A 26,843-nucleotide genomic window follows, 5' to 3' on the forward strand; every position below is an offset into this window, starting at 1 on the left:
ATCCCCCAGAAAGGGTGGGGATCTGGTTCTCACCCCCAAACTGCTAAGCTGTTGAGCTGGCAGTTGGGAGGGTCTTAAGCAAACCAGACCATCATATTCCCAGGGCCGGCAGAAGTCACTGTGCTGACCACGGCCCAAAGCCTGGACATAGATTCAAGAAGCGGGAGCAAGAACTTGATCTTTGACCCCCAGCTTCCACAACAACCACCATATATCAGACGGTTTCCAGAACATTCCTGGTTTAAAACAGCCCGCCCCAAGCGAGGGCGGGTTAGGAATCACGGGTGTCCGAACCACAGGCCTCTGCATGTGCACCTGCTCACTGCCACCTGCCAGCCTTGAACTTGACCCCACCTCAAAGAATCGCCTGCCTTTGCCTTGGCCCACCTGGAATCCACACCGAGAGTCAAAGTGAAATAAAATGCAAACACAAGCTGAAAGCCAAAGCCCCACACCGCTCCTGCCCACCCCTGCTCCGCAGGCATGACCACAGTGAGGGGTTAGCACACAGGCTTCCAGCCTTCCCCTACATCCACAGTACTCCTGGGCCAGAACAGAGCTCTTTCCATCAATGTCAACCTCTGTCCAATGTTAAAGTCAACAGAGAAATTATGTGTTTGGCTATATCATATATTTCACAAAACTGAGATTATACTATACATACCATGCAGCAAACGATTTTTTGCACTCATCAGTAACTGTGTACAAGGGCAGTCCGTGGAGCCTGCTGTGGAGAGATGCCCTGGTACATTGTCCCAGCTGGACTCTGGTGCAACCCCGCCCAAACTGGCCAATGATGTGCCCTGGCCCTAATTCTGCTCCAACACCCCTGGGTCTCAACTCGGTCTTTCCTCAGCCTGCCCCAGCTCTCTGACACCATTATTTTGACCACTATTTATTGTATTCAATAAGTACTTTCTCAGCATGCATAACATGGTAAACACGTAGTTTAAATTGTTGATGTGCAGTGGCTAAGTTGTATCTGACTCTTTGTGACCCCACGGGCTGCAGGACACCAGGCTTCCCTGTCCTTCACTACTTCCCAGAGTTTGCTCAGACTCATATCCACTGAGTCGGTGATGCCATCCAACCATCTCATCCTCTGTTGCCCGCTTCTCTTGCCCTCAATCTTTCCCAGCATCAGGGTCTTTTCCAATGAGTCGGCTTACGATGTAATAAACACAGGTGCAAAGTATTTCTAAGGGTTTCATCAACGTGAACACATTTAACTCATTGCAGCCCAAGGAGAGAAGCCTGCTTGTTATCATTCCTGTTCTACAAATGGGGAAACTGAGGCACAGAGCAGTCCTCCTGCAGAGGCTCACAGCCAGTCTATGGCAGATTCAGGCCATCAGCTAAAGCATGCCTACTCCCAACCATCACACCAACGGTTCTCAAACATAAGTGTGTTTCAGAATTCTCCAGAAAGGCTTGTTCAAACACAGATTCCCGGGCCCCTGCCCTGGAGGTTACGATACAGCAGGTCTGGCATGGGACCTGAGAATCTGCATCTCCAGCAAGTTTCCAGGTGATGCTGACACTGCTGGTCCAGGAACCACACTCAGGGAGCTCTTGTGTTATGCGCCACTGCCCTTTACAACTGACCCCTTGGTTATGAGCCATAGGGCCTCCCAAAGCCTGGCTCTTGAGTGCAGGGTGTTCTATCCCCGCTGTGGGATAAAGGCCTTGTTCATACTGACAAGCACATGATCTGTCGAACAAACAAGCACATGATCTGTCGAACAAACAAAGTACCTCAGTGTGGAACTGTTTTATCAACTGCAATCTAAACAGTTCCTGGGAATCAAAGGCTGCTTGTACCTCCTATGATGGTCTTTTGCCTTCCCCCAAAAGGGTCCTCAAAACATCTCCTTCTCCAAAGCTGTGAGCAAAGGAATAACTCAGCAGGTATGGACAGCTGTCCACACCCTACATGTTCCAAGGAAAAGTGTGGCCCTTGACTAGCTCCTGGGAGGTAACTTTGAGCCTTGGAATGGTCTGCCCAGTAAGAGTGTCTTGGTTTACTCGGAGCCGGGGGCCACTCCACATAGTTCACAATAAAGATGTGATTTATGGTGGGGACCTTGGGCCATGTTGTATCAACATGACCTGTGGGTCAAGGAATTAGGGGCTGTGATCAATCATATGGCCGGTCAGCCATGCCTATGCAATCAATTCCCAATAAAAACCTGGAAATCCAGGCTCGGGCAAGCTCCCCTAGCTGGGTTACTCCCCATGTGTTGTCACGCTTTGTTGCTGGGAGAATCAAGCACTGTCTGCACAGCTGCCCTGGGACAGGATGGCCGGAAGCTTGCAGTGTTGTCTCTCAGATCCTGCCCTGTGCCCCCTTCTCCACTGCCGATTTTTATCTATGTCCTTTAATTGTAACAAACAGCAGTTGGGAATATAACAGCTTTGCCAAGTTCAGTGAGTTCTTCTAGCAAATCACAGAGCCTGAAGGTGATCTCATGGTCCCCCCAGACACAGTGAAGTGCCCCTCACTGAGTTGGTGGGCAGTTACACCGTACCTCCCGAGCACCAGGCTTCACCCACCAGCTGGGCCCAGCTCTGCCCATTCTCTCCAGACTTCCCAGTCCTGTGGCCAGAGGTAGCATGGGCTATATGGAGGGCATTTAGCTTCCACCATTCATCTCCCTCTATGGAAAAATACACGCAGCCCCTTTGATGTAACACCAGGTAAACATTCCAGGTGCCAAGTAATGTCCCAGGTACCAGGAAACATTCCAGGAAACAGGTAACACCCCAGAAACCAGGTAACATCCTGGGCATAAGATAACATCCCAGGAATCAAGTAATATCCTGGGTACCAGGTAATGTCTTAGGAAACAGGTAATATCCTGGGTACTAGGTAACATCCTAGGTGTCAGATAACATCCCAGAAACCAGGTAACATCTTGGGCATAAGATAATGTCCCAGGAACCAGGTAATATCTTAGGAACAAGATAATGTTCCGGGAAGCAGGTAACATCCTGGGAATCAGGTAATGTCTCAGGAACCAGACAACATCCCAGAAACCAGGTAACATCCTAGGTATCACGTAACATTCCAGGTTATGAGGTAATATCCCAGGAACCAGGTCGCCCCCGGGGCCTTACCTGCCGGTGACCTCGATGTTGGAGATGGCGTAGAAGTACTTGTAGAGGTTCTCCCGCTGCACGTAGGTGCCGCCCAGCGCCGGCCGCAGCAGCCTCATGCGCAGGTCGGTGAGGGTGAAGAACTCCTTGAGGCCCTTGGCACTCTCCAGCCGCGTGTACAGGTTGTCCATGTTGCGCAGGTCGGGGCCGGCGAAGATGGCGAAGCGGTCCCGCACCTCGAAGCGCACGTGCTTCTCCTTCTTGGAGCCGGCCCAGCGCGAGTACTCCTCGGTGCACAGCACGCGGTGCGCGCCCGACGCCGACAGGTCGCGCGCCCGCCGAGCGGGCATGCCGAAGGCCTCCATGCAGTCCTCCGCGTAGAACTGGTAGGGCTGCCACGTCCGCCCGTTGTCCAGAGACTTCTCCAGGACCATGACGGTGGGCCGGCCGTACTCGAAGGTGACAACCACGTCGTCCGTCAGCTCCACGCTCTTGTTCCACGAGAGGGTGATGTTGGCCTCCAGCGGGCTGGGGTAGCGGCTCCACGTGACGCTCTGCCAGTATGTGGCCAGGCCCTCGTCCTCCCTGTCGAACATGAGCCGCGGCGGGTGGGCCAGGTCTGGGTTAGAGGCGTCACACTCGTTGCTGCACAGGTAGGGGTTCTCCTGCAAGTTGGGGTTGGGAGGGAAGACCAGAGTGGGCGCTGGCTCCTCTGGGTGGGTGGGGACTGGGAGCCCTGGCCCAGCCCGGCCCCTGCCCCGGTGCCCAGAGGTCTCAGAGCCTGTGCTCCAGGGTTTGGGCACCAGGAAGCCTCTCTTTTCCGAAATCCCTAAAACACACGCAGCTCTAGGGCTTTCCCAGAAAACACATCTGTTCCTACTCTAAGCACAGACAAGCAAGAAAGGCGGGAGCTAGTCACTGCTCCAGGACTGTCTGTGGCTCCCCACGGCCTGGAGGATAAAGCCCTCTCTTTCCTGCAATGCCCTGACCTCCTCCCTCCATACCCTGGGCCACCATTCCTGGCCTCCGACCTGAGCACTCCTATCCTCCAAGCCTCCCGTGTCTCTGCCTCTGAGCCTTTGCAGATGGTGTTCCCTGTCCTCCACGTGCCCTTCCACCCTCTGTCTGCCTCCAAATTCCTGCTCACACTCTCAACTCTTGAATTGCCTCCTACACAGAGACGCCTTCCCGACCCTTCGAACAACACAATCAGTAGCCACAGGAGGGCAGTGGAAGAAGTCAGAGTCTCCGGGAGCCGGGCACAGTGTCTCATCTCTCTCCTGTTTAGTGTCTCACCTCCGAGGCGCATGGTGTGGGAGTGTTAGCTCCGTGCCCCAGACGGAGCCACCGGGGCTCGGGAAGGTGGTAGCCCTGGCCCCAAGACCCTGCGAGGAGGATCAGGGGTCTGTCTGTCACAGGAGCTGTCCCCAGAGCATCCCTGTCCCCTTCACCCACAGCCTGGGCACGCCAGGTGTTGACCGGGCCCTCTCAAGGAGGTGCATCTGGTGGCAGGTCCTTTCCGGGTCCCTGGCACATGCCTAGTGGGCCCAGTAGGGAGGACACTGGCTGGGAAAGGCGGGGCACAGCTCCTGCATGCTTCCTCTCCTCCCCCCCCCGCCGACTTCCGAAAGCTGGCAGCCCACTCCCAGGCCCAGCTGCCTCCAGCTGGGGCTCCCCTCCTCGGTAGTTTGGACCTACCCTCCCAGGTCTGGTCCACCATGTGAACTCACCTGGAGGCCTGAAAATCTAACACAGTGGTTGCCCGGGGTGGGAGAGATGAATGGGGAAGCCCAGGGGATTTTTAGGGCAGCGAAACCCTCTAGTACAATCCTGTCATGGTGGAGAAATGATCCACCTGTCCAAACCCGCAGAATGTACAACACCAAGAGTGGACCTTACTGTCGGTGTGGACTTGGGTTAATCACAACACGTCTGGTTAACAAAGGCGCCACGCCAATGTGAGCTGTTAATAATGGGGGACTTGTGTGGGGAAACGGGTCTTCGGAGCTCTCTGGACTGCCTGCTCCATTTCAGTAAACCTCAGACTGTTCTAAAAAGTAAAGTCTATTAATTAAAAGGAAAAACTGTCACTAAGAACTCCACGCGCCCCAGACCAATTGCAGCCTCTTTTGATGAATATTTCAGGTCCCTGGTTTGCTCAGAAACAAAGCGGCTTGAATCTGAGTTAAAGCCTCACACTCTAAAATGAGGCATTCGGCTCCCGGGGGTGTGGGCGCCTCGTCTCCTGAGGGGCTGAGCCTGCATCACTGCGGCGACCTCAGGCCATCAGCTTTGAAGCCGTTAGTGGAGGGCCAGATCCCAGTCCCCGCCGGGATCCTCGGTGGGCAGGCTGGCCCTGGGGTTTGCTGAGGCAGGCTCCACCAAAATAGCTCTGTCCTGGTCTCCTGGGGTGCCCTGTCCACTCCACCCGGTCAGTCCAGGAGTTTTATACCTGTAGCCACTTTCCCTCTTCTGGGGTTTTAGAGAATCATCCCCGATGTCCCTTCTCCAGGAAGCCCGCCTTGTCTGATTCATCTTTGAACTTAGTTCCCTCATTGCGGGGTTGTTAGTGTGTTTATCTGGGCCAGTGTGGTGAAGCGTCCGTATGGAGCCTGGACCTCAGTAAACACTCACCAGTGTGAAGTGAAAGTCGCTAGTCATATCTGGCTCTTTGCGACCTCATGGACTATACAGTCCATGGAATTCTCCAGGCCAGAACACTGGAGTGGGTGGCCTTTCCCTTCTCCAGGGGATCTTCCCAACCCAGGGATCGAACCCAGGTCTCCCACATTGCAGGCGGATTCTTTACCAGCTGAGCCACAAGGGAAGCCCAAGGGATAGTTATTATTGTCACCCTATTAATTAGTTATTAATAGAAGATAATTAGATTAATAGTAATAGATCTCATAGTGAATGTTGAGAGTATTCCTGTCCACCTCCAGCTGCTGTCAATCAACCACACCTCACTGCTCCCCTTCTCCACCCCTCTGCCTCCCCTCCCTCCCCTCCCCTCCTCCCGGGGTCCCCACTGAAGACTGCTCCAGCCTGTCTGTCATCAGGAAGATGGACGTGGCCAGCTCTGCCAAGGGACGGGGGCTCCAACCTGGCTGCGGGCACTAAGCTGCCCCAACCTGCCGGGCCCGCCGGCTCCCCGCCCCCCGGCCCCGGGAAGCAGATGGTCAGAAACCAATGCATCAGCCTGTGTATTTACCAGCCCCGCGCCTGCTGCGGAGCAGGCTTAATCAAGAGCGAGTACAATAAATAAATCCCAAGCCATCGCCAGCACAATTCCCTCTCCTGTCTCCCTTCTTTCTCCCACTGCCCTCCCACCCCAAGGTCTCGGAATTCCATTTAACCATTTAGGGAACGGGGGTGCCTCCTGCTGAAGGCGGCTTCGTGGCCCATGGTCTTTCCTAAGCTCACGCTCTCCTTTTCCTCCTGTTCTGCACCAGGGAGGATTCTGAGGAGCAAGCCCAAGCCCCCGACCCTGAGCATTGCGGCGTCTGATGGCTGACGGCTCTGTGTGTGAGGGAGGGGCCGGCTGGAGGGCTAGCTCTTGCCAGCCTCCTAAGTCTGCACATTTCCACTCAGCTCTATGAGATCAGATTAACTAATGATGAAACAAACCATCAAGATAAACTGGCCTAATACCAGGGAGAAAGAGCCAGCGATGTTTGGGGCACACCCTTAACTTTTCAGGATAACACTGGAGCCATCCTTTGAAATTATCAAATGTAGTAGTCCTTGTTTCTTTAGACATCTCATGAGTATCTCCACTTACACACACACACGCAAATCTTACCCCTGACTGAAGGCCTTGGGATTTGTTATAGAAAAGTGTAACACACCACATTTTCTACTCAGGGGACTCATGGAGCCCCATCTCCCCCGTTAGGAACCCCTGTTCTGGGGTCAGACAGTTGGTTTTAGGGTCTGAAAGCCTTGGGCTCAGTCTCAGCTCAATCCTTTGAGACTCATCCCATATCATGTGAGATAATCTGTATGCAATGCCTAGAAAAAGTCCCCAAATGGTAGCAGTTATTATTAAACAGTAGCTTCATGTACACGAGGTTGAGGGCTTTCTCAGCAACCTTCCCCTACCCTTCCTGGGGAAGCCGGGAAGCTCGCACACGACGTGGACACAGTGGGGACTGTGGGCTCGAAAGCGCGTGAGGATTGCGACAGTCACCGTGTACCCACCAGGGGCCAGAGTGGTCTGGGCCCTCCACAGGCAAGCTGGCCGCATCCTCCCCGCACCCCAGGAGGTAGGTCACCTCCGTTTCCCAGACGAGAAACCGAGTAGCTGCCGGCCCCAGCATCACCCATCATCTCTGGACCCTGCAAGCATCTTAGCGAGAAAATCCTGGGGAAACCGGGCTCGTCCGTCTCTACAGACACACGAAGGCAAGTCACCTGCATGGTGGGGCAGCGAGAGAGATGAAGGGCGAGGGGAGGGTAGCCAGCCTGGACACCAGCACCAGATGAGAACCGGGTGGAGACCAACTTCCTGACAGACACTGAGCACGAGTCTCCTGGACCAACCACGCTACAGAGTAACATTTCATACCAGGCTTTTCATTGAAGAGACTTTGCAACTGTCTCTTAATGCTTTTGCTTCTGTGATATTTTTTTTTGTACAAAGGGTGCAGCTGGAGTCAGAGGTGAGGTTGTAAACAGCAGAGATAAGCTACCAGCAAGAAATACCATGAAGTGGGAAAGCTGACTCTTAGGATAGCAGGAATGGAGGGGACCTGCTTGGAGGATGTCTGGCTACTTGGGCGCCCAAGGAGCCCAGGGATGGGCCATCACTGGAACTGTAACCAAGTCTTAGGAGGAGGAATAAACAGCTTCATGCAGACTGGTCTTCCCATCCAACGTGTTGGGACTAAATCACACCGTTGCTGGATGCTGCCAAAGCTGGTTTGGGTCTTTGCAAAGCAGTGGTGGGGCAGGAAGGGCTTTGCCCTGGGTAGCTGGGAGGACGAGTTACAGCGGCCTGGCCTCTCACTGGCCACTTGATGGGAGTCACTCCACTGCCGTGAGCCTCAGTGGCCTCCCCACCTCGACCCCCACCACAGCCCAGACCTTGGCAGTCCCTGGGGACTCAGGGAAGCTCTGTCCAGTGAAGGGAAGTCCAGTGAGGCTGAGAATGCTGACTTCAAGAGTGGCCCTGAGGATTATACCGGTACCACGTGGCGAGCACTTCGTGTGGCCAGGGCTCATGGGCAGCAGGTGTAGGGAGCGTGTCCAAGGGCAAGCCACGGCCACACTAAGCCCTGCGTGTGCTTTATCCTGGACAACGGGGTCCTTTCGCAAAGGAAGGGGACTGAGCCACGTCTCAAGGTCACAGAGCTCCGCAGTGGCCAAGGTGGGACAGGAAGCCAGGGTGTCAGGCTCAGAGACAAGTCAGGAAGCATATCCCTCCCCCAAAAGGAAAAGCCGCTGGTGCCCCAGGCCTGCGCCTCTCCCCTGGGACTCGGGTGCCACCGGGGCGTGTGGGCGGCCCCAGGGAACAGTTTAGCAGCTGACGGATTTTTTTTTGAACCTGTCTGCCAGAGTTGCCGGCTGAAATCTCATCCTCAGCCCATCAACCTCAGCTGGGGCTGGGGCATCTCTGGGTGGGAGGCTGGATTTGGGCGGGGAGGGGGAGCTGCCAGGGAGACCCCGGGGCCAGGGGGGCTGGGGCAAGGACACGGAGCATGGAGGTCCCGGGAGGGATGCTTAGGGGAGTCAGAGCAGCACAAAACAGGCAGGAGCCAAAGCGGAGGGGAGCCAACCCACGGTGGAGCTCGACCCACCCTCCTCCTTGGATGATGCTTCTAGAACTTTGGGGGTAAACTCTCTGGGGCCTGGGCGCTGACCCCTGGGGTCATGGAGTTGGGATCCCGAGCCCCGCCTGTGACCTTGGGTGGGGCCTGGCCCTGTCTGTGCCTCGGTTTCCCCGTTCACGAAATGACCGAGCTCTGACTCTGACCTCCCCAGCCCCAAGTTCCTCAGCGGGGAGGAAGGACGCGGAGGCACCCCCCACTCCCTCATCCCAGGGACAAAGCCAGGGTGCCAGGGGAATTCTCCTTAACAAATTATTTCCTATTTATTGGTAAGAAAAGTTGCAGCGGGGATAAATTATTAACAAATCGGAAACGGAGATTCTGTTGGGAGCCGGTTCTAATTCTAGCTGCCCTGAGGTCTCTAATTCTCTTCTCCCTCCCTCGGCTCCTAACTCGCCTGCCCCCAAACCCCCACCCCGCTTCTCCTTCTGTGGTTTCATTGATCCCAGTTCCGCCTCGAACTCCCCCCCCACCTCATCCTCCAGGCTTCTCTCCCATCCCCTTTTTGGTTTCCTTTTCTGAGCAATAAGCCCTGGACAGCAGCAAGGTCACCCCTCCCTCCTCGTGAATCAGCGGAAACTGACCGTGTTATTTCAGGGCCGGAGCGGCAGCTGGCCAGGGAGGCTCCTCTTGAGGTTTCAGGTTTTGTTTCTCATTGGTGCCATTTCTTCCCAGCCTGGCTGTCACTCAGGCAGAGGAAGGCATCTTCCTGGGGCTCATCCATCCTGGCAGTGAGTCTCCAGAAGTCACAGTGACGCCTCATCCCCAGCCCAGACCCTGATCCCAGGCCAGCCATGGTGGGCATCTCCTGGTCCAAGGTCCACCTCGGACCCAGAGTCACAGGGCACCTCCTGAGCCCAGCCAGGCCTGGCCGTAACCAAGGAAAGGCATCTCAGTTCTGCAGAGATGAGCCCTCCACTCTGCTCCTGGCCCCCTTTCACTTTAACCCTGCCCTCATTTACCTCCTTCCAGAACCTTTTGTGATTGAGACTAGACTCTGGGATGCAGGGGCCAGGTCTGGCTCACCCTTGCCACTCCCGCCCCCAGCACTGATTTGATAAATATTCCCAAACTCGGTGAGGATCCTTGACAGTTGGCTCTAAGGATGGTATCGGTTGAGTAGTTATTCAACCTGCCCTTCCTAGATCCCACTGCTGCAGCACGCTCAGAGCAGACCTCACCCAGGGAGGAGGGCGTGGTTACCGAGGGGAGTGCGAAGCGACCAGCCCAGGTGCTGTTTGAGCAGCCTGGCAGGAACCTGGTCTCTCAATCCTCCTCCCCTCCCCAGCAGACCCAGCTAGCAAGCCTTCCTGATGACCTGAGACATCAGGCCGTCCTGGTGGACAAGCTGTCCCTGAGTGGGGCAAGGATGCAGTGTCAAACACTCCTTCCCACCACGACTGACCCAGAACGACCATCCATCAGCCGAACAGTCAGAGGGGGTTGGGTGGAGTCTTGCCAAGGTGCTGCCCTGGCTAGACAAGGGTTAATCTCTCCAGGAACTCAAAATTGTATTCCTTAAAAAAAAGATAGACTTCACTTGGTCCTGGGCATATGTAGATTCTTCCCACGGCCAGATTTCTAGGAACGCTTGGGGTGGGTAACTCTATTCCAGCTGGAGTGCCTGGGGTGATCCCTGTGGACCCCCCGCAGTCACCTACTGCATCCCAGCGCCTCACTGGGTACCGCATGACTGACCAGATCCACGTGGGCATCTCTCTTAGACGAGGGATGGCACCTCCTCATTTGCATACCCCTCACGACAGGGAACTCATTACTATAAAAAGCAGATAGGCCAATCTGGACTGCTGGCTCCTTAGAAAGTTGGGCGATATATTTTGACTCGCACTCTGCATATTTCCTTCGCTCCAGCCCCCCTGTCTTCTACGCATTTCTCCTCGTTTTCTCTGGTTATGCAGTAAACAGTTTCTAATTGATTAGAGAAAGGAGACTGAGAGGCAGATTAGCCCAGGCCTTCCTCCTCCCCCACGCTAGGAGCACAAATGCTTTCCCACCAGGGCCAGCGGGCGGCTCAGCCGCTCCTCCCCGCCTCCTCCCCGCGCGCACAGACTCCACCTGTTCATCCAAGGAGCCGCCCGCCTGGCAGCTGCCCGGGCCTCCCTCCGTCCTGCCAGCCCACCCCCACTCCCCATCCGAGGCTCTCGCCACCCAAACAGCCCAACGCTTTTGTTGAACGCTGTTTTAAAAAAGTAAATAAAAAGTACATCAGGGGAGAGGGAACGACAAAAGAAAGAGGGAGAAAGCAGGGATGGGGTGGGGGGAGGGTGGGAGGGTGCAGAGAGGCAGAAAAGCTGCATTCAGAGAAGCTGGGTGAAGTGCATTATTGATTCAGGACTTAGAAAATGCTTAGAGCGAGGGAAAAGCGTCCTGCTCTTTAAAAGCTTGTGCAAAGCAGAAGCTAGACACCGGCAGCCTTCCCAAAGAGGGCCTGCTCTGCTGACATGAATATTTTATCACGGAGGGGGAAAAAAAAAGTGGCCTGGAGGATTCAGTGCCAGGTTGGGTGGGGGGCAGGGTGGCCCCCTCCGAGGGGCCAGGCTGAGACGCCCAGGGGAGCCGCCCTCCCCAGACCCCGGGGCCTTGCAGAGCCCCTCTCCGGCTCTCTGCAAGCTGCCCCTGGCTTTCCTGCTGAAGAGCCATGGGGCCCAAAAGAGGCCCAGGAATGGTGGGGACACTGGTGAAACAGGGGAGCCCGGGAGGGTCCAAGTGGGTTGAGGTTGAATGTTCACTGAGCCTGGCAGCCCCCGCCCCTAACCTTTGCCCTGTCCATCCCCTGCCCTGCCACCCCCTTGGCCTCCCCGCCCCCACTCGATCTGGAGAAACACCTCCTCCTCCCCCCAGTTTCAGCTCCTGCGACACCCCAGAGCACTCTCTCCATAAATTCCAAACCCAAGCTGGTCCAGGCATGGAGACCAAGATTCTTCGGGTGAAACTTCTTTCCTCTAGTCTCATAATTATTTTCAAAAGGGAGAAACAGAGGCACCGATAGGTTAGAAAACCTATTCAACATCACTTTGCTGAGAAAAGGGCAGAACTGGGGTTAGAAGCTTGAAAATAATAGACTGTCGAGAGCCCGCTGTGCTACCTCCTGCTTCCCTGGTGTGGAGTCGGCCCTTGGTTTAGGGAAGATGAAATGAACTTTGTGCCACGGATGTCTTTGTCTGCAAAACGTATACAGGACTTCCCTGGTGGTCCAGTGGTTCAGAATCTGCCCGCCAATGCAGGGAACACGGGTTCGATCCCCGGTCCAGGAGGATCCCACATGCCGGGGAGCAACTAAGCCCGTGTGCCACAACTGCTGAAGCCCGAGCGCCCTAGAGCCGGTGCTCCGCAACAAGCGAAGCCCCCGCAATTAGAAGCCTGCACGCCACGACTAGAGAGCAGCCGTCACTTCCCCAGACTAGAGAAAGAGCCCGTTCAGCAACAGAGACCCAGCACAGCCTAAACAAACAAATTTAGAAAATTAAAACACAAGTAAAACTCTTAACAGCTCATTTTATGATCTTATTGAGGCCAACTTCCCACCTTATTTTGGATCCTCAAGTTTCCCCTTCCTTTCTTGAACCTTACCAGCTCAGCCTGGCCCACCTGCATCCCTCTGTCCAAAGCTCCTTCCCTCCCCTCCTCTGCAGGTGTCTGCCACCCCTCCCTTCCTCCAACAACGCCCTGGCCCCCACCATGCCCTTCCCCGAGACGGGCATCTCGTCAGTTTTCCTTAGCGACTTGTTTGGTTAATTACGGTATGGGCCCTCCCCACCGTGTGCTCTGTGAAGGCAGGCCGGGGCCTGTCACGTGCAAGATGCTTAACTAAGGTTTGCAGAGTGACTCCCCCTCCCTGGGTTGCCTCTCCAGGTCCTTCGCGTTGGGAAGGTGGTGTCAGGCGTAGACACAGCACCCAGACGGATGGAACCTGCCTGAACCAAGAGCCACAAGAGCCACAAGTCAAGACTTTCTAGATTTCTTCTTGTTGGTCTCTGAGAAGTCAAGAAGTGGCCAGGTAGAGGAAAGAGAAAGAAGTGGCTGGTTTGCCTCACCCCCTGGCATGCCTGGACAAATGTATTCTCTATGGATGAAGCCCTTGGTGGGAATGGGAGTGGAAGACTGAGCCGGCAAGGTTTCATTCATTTACTCCTTTACTTATTCAACAACTATCTCTAATGTCCTCTGTGTGCAAGATGGCCCTGAAGAAGCAGTCATCAGAACTGGCTGTCCGTCAAAATCCTTGGGAAGAGGAGGGGGATAAGAATATTTCTGGGCCCTAAGACCGGAAATTCTGCTCCAGATTGAAAGTGAACCAACCTACCAACCAACCAATTAAAACCTGCTGCGGTGACTCAGATGCCTGGCCAGGTTGGGATGCCTGGTACAGCTGATCCAAAGAAGGGCCCGTGAACAGTGATGTCAGCCCAGCTGTCATCATCACCCCTGCTTTATGGACGAGGGGACTGAGGCCCCCGGAGGTCAGGCACTGACTCAAAGTCATATCTGCAGTAACCTGGGCACTTTTACCCGTTATGGAAGCATTTTAAAATATTTATTTATTTGTGAGGCTGCAAGGGGTCTTAGTCACAGCATGTGGGACCTTCGATCTTCCTTGCGGCAGGTGGGATCTTTCGTTGTGGCATGCGGGATCTAGTTCCCTGACCAGGGATCAAACCCAGGCTCCCTGCATTGGGAGCCCTGAGTTTTAGCCACTGGACGACCAGGGAAGTCCCCCTTGTGGGAGCACTGACCACTGTGTTGTGACCTCCAGAGTATGGCACAGATGACAAACCCGGAGAGGAACTGGCTGGGAGGGTCAGGAAGGCTTCTGGAGGAGGTGAGCTTTCAGAAGGACAGGTCCAGAAGGATGGGCGGACTGGACATGGACGGGAGGAGGGAGACCCGCCCGGGCGGTGAGGAGGACGCCCTGTGTAGCAGGATCAGTGAACATGCAGGAGCCGTGGGGAGAGAGGGGTTAATGAGCTGGGTTGGACCAGGAGCCTGGTGGGGAGCTGGAGATAAGGCCAAAGGGGAGGCCTGGAGCCAGCATGCATTCTTGACATTTAGCAGCTGCAGGGAAAGCCCTGATCCTGGCTGGGCAGCCTCCTTCCAGAAAGAAAGGGGAAGAACCTGGGGACACAGGACAAGGCAGGAGCCAGCACCCTTCAAGTCCCAGGAAGCCGAAGCAAGGACGGGGTGCCCAAGGCTTGGATGTAAGGAAAAATCCTGAGAGCAACCTCTCTCCCGCTCTGGCCTTTGAATTAAAAAAATAAAAAGTGAAAAAAGATGCTTAAGATTGAAAGACAAGATGCTTATAGCTGGAAGGGAACCAGTGTGGTCCTGGGCAAGACCGAAATTTGGTTCTCAAACTTGGCTGTATCCTGGGACCACCTGGGAAGCTTGAGTAAATCCTTAGCCCAAGCCCACCCCAGAGACTCTGGGGTAGGTGGTGGGGCTGCGGTCCAGCAGGTTGCGGGGATGTTAAGAGCCCCCAGGCGAGTCCACTGACTGGCTCAGCTGCGGACCACTCCAGTGGTGGGGGGCCCGGACGGAGCCAAAAGTCTGTACAGCTCCCTGGGCCCTGCCTCCTCCACTCCTCTGGAGGCCCAGCTGCCCGTCTGGGATTGGGGCCTTTAGGAAGGCTGTCCCGAGGGTTAGGGGACATGGAGCTAAAGGAAGAGAGCCCCACACCTGAACCTCCATTCCTGCTGTGGGAACACCCTGACAGCGGTCCTCAGGTTGACTCACCTGGGGGCACCCCAGACAAGCCACATCAGGCCCTCGGGGGAGGGTCCCTCCCAGGGAGTAACCATCAGGCTTCCCAGGAGACTCCCATGTGCAGCCAAGGTCGAGGCCAGAGGACCCTGCAATGGGACATTTCTCCATCATGGGGCGGCCCCTGGCTCCGCGCCCCGCTTTCCTTCCCTTCCTCGCCCCCCGTCCCCAGTCCCTTGGGGACCTCAGGTGGGAAGGGGAGGGCTGCCTGGGGCAGGCGGACGCCTCGATTCCCCTTCTCCCCACACTGCAGTCCCCTCCACCCTCTATTTTTAGGTCCATTATTGTCCATTCTTGGGTGTATTTTTTTTTTTTCCTACTCCTTCCCCAGAAAAAAACAGATCAGATTCCTCCAGGCAAAGCCATCTCGTCTCCCCCGGAGCTGGTACGTGGGGCACGCACGCGGCCAATAGACATGAAATAAGTGAATTATCAAGTAAGTAGATTAGCAGACTCCGTGGTGTCTCAGAGGACAGAAGGGGTGGGCAAAATGCTCCGGTCCCTCCTCCCCAGCCCTCCTTCCTCGGGCAGCCAGGGCGTGCTGGGGGAGGAGAGGCAGACAGGGACAGTGCACGCCCACGTGTACGTGAGCGCACACACATAACAACCGCCTCAGTCTAACCGTGAGAGAGACTCAGAGTGCCTCAGGGCAGCTGAGCAGCCTGGTTAGGAGCCAGGCACTGGGTCCAGGCAGCTGGGGGTGGAGGCACCAGGCTCCTCTTCTTAGAAGCTGTGTGACTTTGGGCAAGTGACTTAACCTCTCTGAGCCTCGGGTTCCTCATATTCAAGATGGATATAAATACAGGATCTGTTCTTAAGTGTCCCTGGAGGGTTCAATGAGCTACATTAGGTCAAGGGCTCGAGAGGCAATAGACACTCACTAAATGTAAGCTGTTGCTGGTCTGAGGAGCTTCCCAGATGGCTCAGTGGTAAAGAGTCTGCCTGCCAGTGCAGGAGATGCAGGAGACATGAGTTCGATCCCTGAGTCGGAAAGATCCCCTGGAGAAGGGAATGGCAACCCACTCCAGTATTCTTGCCTGGGAAATCCCATGGACGGAGGAGCCTGATGGGCTGCAGCCCATGGGTCGCAAAGAGCCGGACACAACTGAGTGAGCACGCATGCCGCTGGTCTGCAGAGGTGGATCAAGAAGATGCTCAGACAACAGACCCAGTCAGTTAAGAAGACAAACGGCAGTTTTCCTGAGTTTAAGGGCTCCCAGAGGTGCCACAGGGGCCCAAGGGTGGACTCAGAGTGGTCTGGGAAGCCTGTGAGACTTGCAACTGTGTGTGTGCATTGTTCTAGGAAGAGCTCCCTGGGTTCTCAAAGGGGCTGTGACCCCTCCAGGGTAGGAGGCCCTGCCCTGGGGTTTGGGGCTGAGGTGTGGTGGGGTCCAGCCTTTGTCCATCTGCTCTGGGTCCCCAAATGCCTGGGATGTTACTGCTCTCTCCATGCCTCCCCGTCTTCCTCTCTCTAAGTATCAAAGTCCCGAAAGCCAGAAGCAGAATCTGGGGATGCAGTGTGACCTGGAGGGTGGATACGCAGACCCCCTCTGGGGAAGGCGGGAATTTACATCCCAAAGTGGGGCGAGACACGAGGGCACCCAGCCCCTGGCAGTCAATCCAGTGTGGAGCCCAGACCCAGCATGATGCCGGCCCCAGAGCTGTTGGCCAGGGGTTCTTGATCGTGCCTGGGGCGGGGACGGGGGTGTGCCTGTGGCCTGCTGGCTTCTCCTTCTGCTGTCACCTGCCTTTGCTAGCTCTAGATGCTCCAGCCGGAGGGGACAAGTCGAGGACCTGCAGTCCCTTGAACAGGCATTGTGAGCTTTCTGTGGGCTCAGGTAGAGGGGGCACTGCCGCAGCTGATGAAGGGTCCCAAGGTTACCCAAGGCTCCATCTCTCATTCACCTCCTTTCCACCTTTTGCCTGACAACAGATTTCCGCTATAACTGAGGGGCAATGCCCGGGTTGTGTTTCATTTCATTTCCCTGGTTGACACTTGGAGTCGGACGAACAACTCAGGCAGCAGAAGGAGCTGGAATGAGAGACTGAGGGGGTCCAAACAGTCCCAAAACCCCCAGGACAAACTGCTGTGAGAGAAGGGTGTCTGGTCTTTGGAGATGGGCCCAGGGCCCTTTAATAGGAGAGGGAAGCTCTGAAAGCCCCAGGCGTAGATCTGAGGGGCCCATAAACTTGGATTTAATTCCTTCCTACCTATGAGACCTTGAGAGGTGAGGTGACCGCGGGTCCCCATGGACAGCCGGTCAGACTTTCGACAAGGCAGCATGGGACAGTGGCCAAGGCCCCAGAGACAGGTCCTGGCCTTGTCACTGCTGTGCAAACTTGGGTAAGTCTCTGCAGCTCTCTGAGCCTCCCTCTCCTCACCTCTCTGAGCCTCCCTCTCCTCACCTCTCTGAGCCTCCCTCTCCTCGCCTCTCTGAGCCTCCCTCTCCTCACCTCTCTGAGCCTCCCTCTCCTCATCTGCAATACACCCGTCCCAGTGTTGTGGACAAACACAAATGCTATGCACAGTGCTCTGCAGGATGCCTGGAGCACAGGGAGGTCTCGGGAAAGAGCAGACTAATCCTGCAATATGGGGCGGGGAGAAAAAACACTAGCAGGTGGTGAGACACGAGACACACGAGCGTGTCCCCAGCTCTCAGCTCCTGAAGCTCCCAGCTGAGGACTGGGCCGCACACACCCTGCTCCTGACAGTGGAAAGTGACCACCGAGGCTGACTTGGCCACGATCCCTAACGTTCTGCCCACCAGCCTGCCTCCTGCCCTGGCCTGGCCCATCTGCCACAAACATCCCCTTCTGGTCCACTTCAATGGCGCTGCCACAGCAAGAACCACGACTTGTGGGCGGGCCGGGGCAGAGGCCTTTAGAAGCCCCAAGGCCTACGAGAGCCGACTCTGAGCAAGACTGGGTCATGGGAGGCTGCACCCAGGCAGAGAGCGCACCTTCACAGGCCAGAGAGCAAACTGTGACCTTAAGGCCACACCTGCCCTGAAGGTGCTGCTCAGGCACTTCTTGGGAGGCCAGCCACCAAATGCTGCCACGGCAAAGACCCAGCACGGCCAAGAAAAAAGAAAACTCGACAACAAACAAGAAACCCCAAAGGGCACAATCCAGAGAGTGAAAGATGATCTGTAGAGTGGGGGAAATATTAGCAAATCACACGCCTGATAAGGATTTAGTATCTGGAATATATTAAAAAACACATACAACTCAACAACCAAAGACAGCCCAATAAAAAACTGGGCAAAAAGACTTGAATATACATTTGTCCAAAGAAGATGTACAGATGGCCCATGAGAACATAATACCAGCATCATTAGTTAGCTGCTGCTGCTGCTGCTAAGTCACTTCAGTTGTGTCTGACTCTTAGCGACCTCATGGACTGCAGTCTACCAGGCTCTTCCGTCCATGGGATTCTCCAGGCAAGAGTACTGGAGTGGAGAAATGCAAATCAAAACCCTAATGCAATACCAGTTCACACCGACTGGGTTAGCCGTTATAATAAAAAAGAAAACTGGAAAGTAACAAGTGTTGGCAGGGACACAGAGAAATTGGACCCCTTCTAACAGTGCTGGTAAGAATGTAAAATGGTGCAACTGTTCTGAAAACCAGTTTGGCAGTTGCTCAGAAACTTAAATCTAAAATTACCACGTGTGCCTGTGTCGGTACCTCAGGCGTGTCTGACTCTCTGTGGCCCCGTGGACTGTAGCCCGCCAGACTCCTCTGTTTATGGAATTCTCCAGGCAAGAATACTAGAGTGGGTTGCTATTCCCTTGTCCAGGGGATCTTCCCAACCCAGGGATCAAACTCAGGTCTCCCGCATTGCAGGCAGAGTCTTTACCATCTGAGCCACCAGGGAAGCCCAATATGACCCAGCAATTCCCCTCCTAGGTATAGCCCCAAGAGAAATGAAACCATATGTCCGCACAAAAACTTGTACATAAATGTTCATAACAATATTACTCGTAATAGCCAAAAAGTGGAAACAATCCACATGCCCATCAACTAATGAAGGCATGAACAAAATGTGGTCGAGCACGCCATGGAATGTTACTCAGCCAGAAAGCAGGACAAGGTACTGGGACGGGCTATAATACAGATGAGGCTCCAGAATAAGGTGCTGAGTGAAGGAAGCCAGATTAAAAGTCACACCTTGTCTGATTCCGTTTAAATGACGTGTCTGCAATGGGCAAATGCATGATATAGAAAGCAGACTACTGATTGCCAAGGGCTGGGGACAGAGGAATGGGGAGTGGCTACTGATAGAGATGGGATTTCCTTTCAGAAAATGATGAGAATGTCTTGGAAATAGAGATGTTGGTTGTGCAACATTGTGAACACGCTAAATGCCACTGAACTGTATATTTAAAAACGGCTAAAAAGGCAGATTCTATGTTATATATATTTTACCCTGACTTTAAAAAAATTGATGGTTAATTTCAAGTTATGTGACTATCATTGCAATTTTTTTTAGTTAAAAAATATTTTTAAAGTGCCTTCATCACAAGAAAATAAAATTGTAACTGTGAGTATGTGGTGACAGATATAAACTAAACTTAGAGTTGTAATTCTTTCGTAATAGTTTTTTGTTTTTTTGGCCACGTGTGGGATCTTAGTTCCCCAACCAGGGATCAAACCCACGCCCCTGCATGGGAAGGGCAGAGTCTTAACCACTGGACCACTAGGAAGTCCCTCTTTTGCAATACGTACCTATATCAAATCATTCTGTTGTATACCTAAAACTAATACAACGTTCTATGTCAATTACACTTCAATTAATTTCTTTTTAAAGAATTTAGAAGCCGACACGAAAGGGAAATGATGTGACGTACAATTATATCTTTAGCACTCAGCTTTGTTTTTCCTTGTTTTGATTTTCCTTTAATAGAATACTATAATAAAGGGATTTGAATTTGGAAATAAAAAATCCCAGTGCTGCGCTGAGCACAGGAAACGCATTCAGAGCCCCTCTATCTGCACTGGAGCCCCCCGTTTTGTCAGGTTTTGACCAAGTCTGAACTCCGGCATAGATTTTCCCCAAACTCTGAGAAGGAATCTACGATCACGCAGCGACGCTGGATGAAGTGGTTAACCTAGCCAAACCTCGTTGCACAGCTGGGGAAACCTGGCTAAGGGGCTGTCCTTGCCGCGAGGAGACTGGCGGGGTCCGGCGCCGCCCAGCCCCCATCCTTCACTGTCTCTGCTCTGACACACCACTCCCTGGCCCCTGTCGCCCTGCCAGCAGTTGGTGTGTGCTTGGGGAATCAGAAACACATTTTCATATATTTAAGCAAATCTGCTGTGATGATTAAAAAAAAAAAATCAGAACCTGCAAACCAAAGCTGAACAGAACCATGCATCGTCTGCCGTTGTACACTTTCTCCAACACTCTGGTTCCCTCCAGGAAGGAGCCAGGCCTCCTCGTGGGCCCAGTGGGCCCTGGCCAGGCCTGAGGCAGGAGAGCCTGGGGTCTGGGCCGTGGGTCAGGAACACAGCCCGGACCCCCTTTCTGGGGTAGTGATGGCTGGCTGGTAAGGGGGAGGGGCTGCAGCTTGGCACCTGCTTCTTTGAGCCTGCCAAGCTCCATTCCAGCCCCAGGACTTGCGTGCCCTGTCGGCCTCCTCTGGTCTCTGCCTGCCCAGTGCTCCTTTCCTCCTCCCCTCCTCCCCCGACACCCTTGGCCAGGCGGAGAAGGCTGAATCCCAGCTCCACCAACAGTGGGACTTGGGAGCCTTGGTCTATTTCTCCATCCAGGGCACAGTGGCAGCCTCGCCCACAGCTGGGGAAACCTGGCTAAGGGGCTGTCCTTGTGGGGGTCCGGCGCCGCCCAGCCCCCACCCTTCACTCTCTCTGCTCTGACACACCGCTCCCTGGCCCCCGCCGCCCTGCCGGCCGTTGGCGTGTGCTCCACAGCACACTTACACACTGGGCTCCAGGCTCCTCTTCTGTCAATGTCTACTTTTATTCCTTGTGTCTCTCAAGCTAAATTCTAGACCAGGGGTGAAAAAAAATCCCTTTTTGGGAACATTCACTTTTTGCCAGGCTCCCAGAGAGGGGCTTTCCATCCTTGTCTCGTCTCACCCAGACAACCAGCCTTTGAGATTGTGTTTTGCGTCACCCCACTTTTCAGATGAGAAAACCGAGGCTCAGAGCATGAAGGACTTATCCAAAGTCCCACAGCCCAGAAAGGGATGAGTACGAGCCCCCACTCGCCCCGTCCCGAACCTCAACTTCTCATCCACAGCTGGGGTCGCCTGCCTGTCCATCCATCCACCCCCTGCTTCGTCGTCACACGTGGAACTTGAGGCAGTTTGTGTTAAACATGCGTTGAAGCATAAAAGTCAGGGCCAGGGGATGTAGAGAGGCAGAAGAGCCTGGGGAAGGTGGGGTGCATAAACTGGAAAGTTCTGGAAGCTCTAAGTCTGACACTCTGGAACGATGTCTCCTCCAAGCCCTTTCCCTTCCCCTAGGCAGTCCAGAGGCTCCGCCCTCCACCCTCCTGGGGTGTCTGGACCCAAACTCCTTCCCTTGAAAAAGTAGGAGGCCAGGATCTCACCCACGGGGCCCTCGCAGGCAGGGCTGCCCCCTCCTCTCACTCGTCCGCCCCCAGCAAGGAGGCCTCACCAAGCAACAAGATGTCATGCATGGAACTATTCTTGTCCCAGGCTGGGACCTGCCTCGGGCGTTTCAAGAGACTGAGAGGCTTTAACTAAGAGCTGGGTGAAGCTCAGTTTCCAAAATTGCTTCCTGCTTAAGGACAGAGCTGTGCAGACCTCTTGCTATCAGCTGACTGAAAACCTCACAGAACAGGGGCGCAAATGGGGCAGAAGTAGAGGCTTTGGGTGCCTCCTCTGTCCTCATCGAAACCCTAGTTCTTCCCATAAGACTCAGCCCTAATCTCTCCTCCTCCGAGAAGCCTTCCTGGACCACACTGTCCTTCCACTCACCCATCCATTGGTTCAGTAAATGCCTGCTGAGCACTGATTGAACCAAAAGGGAGGGATGCGGAGATGAACAAGGCAGCCGTGCCTCCAGGAGCTCCCAGCCCAGGAGGGAGGCAAACATCAGGCCTAGAGTACTGAGCGTGCGTTGAGCATCATTACGTGCATTCTATCAATAGTCCTATTTAAGGAAATGAGACTCAGAGAGGTTAAGCCTCGTGCCAAAGGTCACACAGCAGGGGACTCCAACCTCTCTGTCTCTGCCTCTAGAGCCTGAGCTCTTAACTAGGAGGCCACATCTGTGAGCTTAGGTGACAAGGATGCAGCCAGATGAGGTGTTTTAACCCTCCTGGGCTAGGGAGTCAGGAAAAGCCTCCTGGAGAAGGTGGGTTCCAGCCTGAACCTGGAAAAAGGAGCCTGGGTTATCTAGGTAAGCACAAAAGGGTTAGACATGAAGGAAGCAAGGAAGACATTCCAGGTAGAGGAGGTGGGAAAACTTTGTGGGAAGCTGGAGCTGGGAGGGATGGGCGGGGCAGGGGGTTGGGGGAGGCGGGATGTGCCTTCATCCTTTGCAGGCTCCTTACACTAGGTGTCCATCTCACCCTCTCAGTGTTAGTCGGGTACCACCCTGAACACCTGCCCTGTTTCTTTCATTGTCTACTTAGATTTGCAAGAGTTCATCACATTCTGGCAGGAGGCGGGGCATCTGTGACCTTGATCGCACGTGGTGTTCAGTGTCACAGTGGGGAGGGGCTTGAGGTCTCCAGGACCCACCTGCCACCTGAGTTATCACCCCAGCAGACTCCCTGGGGGAGGGATGGGGGGCCACTGGCTCTTCATCTGGGTAAACTGAGGCACAGAGAAGGCAAAGCAGCTTCTGAGAAACACGTGTGCTTTGGGTTTTCCTGTATGTCAAGACCCTGGCGTCTCTGTGTGCTGAAGTCTCCTTAGATGAAATGTTTAACATTCACCTATTTCACCATGGAAAAGTCCAGATGCTCAAGACTGGATCAGCAGCACTATCAAAGGCTCACACTAGAAGAGAACTGGCACTCTCTAAGCACTTGCTGATATACTGAGAGAACCACTTCCTTCTCCCAGCAAGCTGGAGAGATGGGCAAGGCAGCCATCACCACGTCCTGTTACCGGTGGGGAAACAGAGTCTCAGAGACTTGCCCCAGATCACTCAGCCCATAAGCAGCAAAGCCGGGATGCAAGCTCAGGTCTTTGGATTCCAAGCTTGAAGCTTTTGTCTGGATATCATAACACCTTTCTGGAACCTCCCACCAGGTCTCCAATATTCAGGAATCTGAGCTCCCAGCTTCAGCCCTCACTCCGGGACCCCCACTCCTGCTGTCTGCCTTTCTCCTTCAGCAGTAGTGACACCCCCACTCTGCAAAGGTCCCATGGGAAGCACAGGCCTCTTGCCTGCTCATCATCAATAAAAAGTATCACCCACCGCTGACGGATTATGTAGAGCAGTGTTCCTCAGAGCGTACCCTGTGTGCATCTGAATTACCTGAATTTCCTGTTAAAATGCAGCTTCTGGCTCCGAGGGTCCGGGGGGGGGTTGTTATCCAGGACCCAGTATTTCTAACAAGGTGCACCTCGGGAGGCGAGTGGGCAGCCAGCTGCAGGGCCATTTTCAGCATCACCTGCCTGGTCTGTGCCCCCAGCCCTCTTTCCTCACCATCCCTCTCCTGAGGCTCAAGGCACAAGGACAAGGTCTCCCCCTTCCTTTCGTGGCTGTGCAGGTTGGTGGGCAACCTCTCTTTCAGAGCGCCGTGGGACTGCTCCCCATCCTCAAGGGGTCTTGCAAGAGGCTGAGAAGCCTTTGCCTCCTTCTCTCTGGCCCTGCAGACTCAGCAGGCTGGCCCCCTCTGGCCAGGCACTGGGAGTCAGAGGTGGGAGGCCGCCCGCCGTCTCCCGCAGCCCTCATTGAAATTTCGCCCTTGCCCGAGAATCTTTGGTTGAGAGCTCAGCCCTATTAATTCTCATTGTGCATTTAGAGCCAATAGGTTTTTATTTATTCATTTATCTTGGTCTTCCTCCTCCCTCCCCTTCCTCACCGGTCTGGAATTTACAATTCAGGTCTCAGGTGGCCTTGCGGAAGGACAACGAGTCCAAGGCTGGGAGAGTCTGCACACTGAAGCCTGCGAGGGGTAGTCGCCTCCCCCCCGCCCCATCCCCCCCGCCACCCCCCCCCCGCCCCCCGACCCTGGGCCCCTGGCGCACCCTCAGGACACTTCAGGGCTCACGCTCTGACCTGGATGGATGTTGCGACAGGCCCAGCACTCACTGCAGGAGGGATGCCAGGAAACAGGGACCCACTGGGCAATCCTGAGGCTAAAGTGGAGCTAAGGGCCGCCTGGGTACCACTAGGGCGCCCCCTGGTGGCTGGTTAACACCACGGGCCAAGGCTAGAGGAATTAATGGCTACCTGAGCACATATCCAACCGCCTGCGCCCCTGAGCCCAGGATACAGGGCGGACGTCCTCAAGGCTGGGGTAGGGCAAAGAAGCAAAGGCCCAGGCACCGCAGAGGGCATAAAAGCCGCAATAACAAGCAAACGACGGCTACCACACCGTGAGCACCTACTGTGTGGCGGGACTCGCATGGCTGGGCTGTGTCCTTTCCCAGCACTGTGACACGCCTTCAGCAGCAGCATCTCTACTTCACCGAAGCTCAGAGAGGGAAGGCTGGGCCACCTGGAGCATAAGCATAGGCCCTGCCTGGCTGCGCACAAGTTCCCGGCCTGCCCTCTAGACTGAGTGACCTTGGAGGGATTTAGCCACTTTCTAATCCCTAAAATGGGATTAGAACGGTCACTACCTTGGAGCATCCTAGAGATGATTTAATGAGACACACACAGAACCTCTTGCCTGGAGAATCCCAGGGACAGGGGAGCCTGGTGGGCTGCCGTCTCTGGGGTCGCACAGAGTTGGACACGACTGAAGCAACTTAGCAGCAGCAGCAGCAGCAGCAGCAGCACAGAACCTGCTCAGGGAAGCTGTGGTAAACAGCAGGGTGGGGGTTTGAATTCATCTGGATGTGACTTCCTCCTCCCTGCAGAAGCAGCCTGGGCGGTGTCCCCACACCCGTTGGCTGCATGTTCGTGATCAAAGGCAGAGGTGGATGGCAGCCCATCATGAAACATTTAAGTCCATCAGGTTGGTGTCGGGACACCGAGGACCCACCAAGCAGAGGAAGGTGGAGATGCTGTTTCTCCACCACCGCCCTCCTCACCATCTTCCCAGGAGAGGACAGGAAGGTGACAGAAGCCCCTTCCACAGCCCAGGGCTCCAGGACCCAGGTCGGGCAGCATCAGGACTGTGGTGGGGTGACCAGCCCACCTTGGCAGCTGCGCTGGGCTCTCTGTGTGAGAATGGGGGCAGGCTTGGCCAGGAGAGGGCCTCGGACTTGCACCTGATGGTCATCCCCACTCCTCAGGCCTTGACCAGAAGCTGGTCCAGTGATTTAAGATTTCACCACCCACCCCATGCCCCCGCCCCCGGCACATTAAAATCGCAATGAATATTTAAAAGAAGAAATACAGTCAAGACTCTAACACAAGAGGCAGCAGTTGACTCTGCTCTGGGAGTCGAGTGGAGAAGTCCTCACATGAGCTGGGGCGGGCACTCAGCCTGAGATGTGGCTCAGAGCTGGGCTCCCCCAGTGCTGACCTTGGCCCTGACCTTCAGGGGCCAGCCCCCTTGCCCATCCCTGAGCCAGCGAAGCCCTGGGGTTCTCAGTGAAGTGGGCCCATCCGGACCCTGGCTCCTGGCCCTGTGCTGCCTTCTCCTTTACTGCCCCCCTCTCTCCCCAGCTGGGGCCGGCCAGCCTGCCCACCGCCCACAGTGACAGCCTCCTGACCTCTGATCATCCCAGTGGGAACCCACCTTCCCAGGCTGACTGCTCTGGGATAGGATCCATGCACCTCAGGGGACTGAGCCATCCTTAGGAGCCCGGTGGGGACACCCACTCAGTCCATCCATAAACCCAGAGCGCTGGAGGCTTCCCCAGGGCACATGGAGGCAGCAACCACCCAAGGATGACACCGAGACCTTCCTGTGGCTTCTGCAGCCTGGCTTCCCTGTCCAGCTTCCTGCCTGGCCCAGGGCCTGCAGGGCTCTGCCTAGTGGAAGGCATCTTTTGGGAGGCAGATCAGCTCAGTGACTCTGGAGCCAGACGCTTGCATCAGAGCTTTACCACTTCCTGGGCTGTGACTTTGGGCCTCAGTTTCTCCATCTGTACAATGGGAATGACGATAACTACCATCTAGTAGCACTTGCTCTGTGCCAGACCTTAGTCTGAGCATTTTATTTATTTGTTTTAAAATATATATTTATTTATTCGGCTGCATCAGGACTTGGTTGTGACATGTGGGGTCTTTCCTTGCAGCACACAGGCCCTCTAGTTGTGGCGCCCGGTCTCCAGAGTGCTCAGGCTTCCGGAGTCGTAGCACTCAGGCTCAGTCATTCCATGGCATGTGGGATCTTAGTTCCCTGACCAGGGATCGAACCCGTGTCCCCTGCATAGCAAGGTGGAGTCTTAACCACTGGACCACCAGGGAGCATTTTAGGGTGAACTGAACTTGTTAGGGTGACCTGAGTGTGTGCTGAGTGTGCACACTTTAGAGGACAGCAGCTCAGAGACGCCACCGGTCCAGAGCTCACTCCCTGAAACTCTGTGTGACGCAGAATCAACCCAGCTGAACTGAGTGAGGACTCCAAGGAATGACTCGTACTGAGCTTTCAAGCCCCATGCTCGGGGACTGGCATAAATGACCCCCACTCTTATTATTGTTGCTGTTAATGGAGTACTGATGTACCCCATGGCTCTGACTCCGTCTTTAACTAGAGACTCAAGTGACACCACCTGAACGCCTCCCTTCCCCTGACTTAACCAGTCACTGTGGTCACCACACATCATGATGGAATCGGAAAGGGTGCCATCCACACCAGCCACCCTGATCTGACCCCTTCCTTCCTCCCTTACGAATCCCCTCTGCAGGTCCACCAAACCTTCCCCCACAAAGGGCGCTTGGCCTCTCTTCGCCTGGCAAATGGTTTGCTGGATTGGATTGGGTGGACCAGGAGGTGTCCCCCTGAAGGGATGAACGGGGGAGGGCAGAGTGCAAGCTTGCAAATAGCACCTTGCTTCCTCACCCAGATGCTGACTT

At 54.9% G+C, this 26,843-nt stretch overlaps 1 protein-coding gene across 10 annotated transcripts in view; it reads right to left on the reverse strand.

Annotated features, from left to right (window-relative positions):
- The window catches only part of NTNG2 (netrin G2), a 72,834-nt gene that overhangs the window by 40,340 nt on the left and 5,651 nt on the right, over positions 1–26,843 (reverse strand). For all 10 annotated transcript variants that reach the window (XM_086324425.1, XM_086324423.1, XM_086324422.1 and 7 more), the window contains one exon: positions 3,118–3,761. In XM_086324425.1, coding sequence (XP_086180551.1) covers positions 3,118–3,761 — 644 coding nt within the window. The remainder of the gene's footprint in view (positions 1–3,117; positions 3,762–26,843) is intronic.

This window comes from Bos grunniens, chromosome 11 (assembly GCF_055505025.1).
Source record: "Bos grunniens cultivar Pamir isolate PY7600 chromosome 11, Bosgru_T2T1.0, whole genome shotgun sequence".
NCBI classification, from domain to species: Eukaryota; Metazoa; Chordata; class Mammalia; order Artiodactyla; family Bovidae; genus Bos; species Bos grunniens.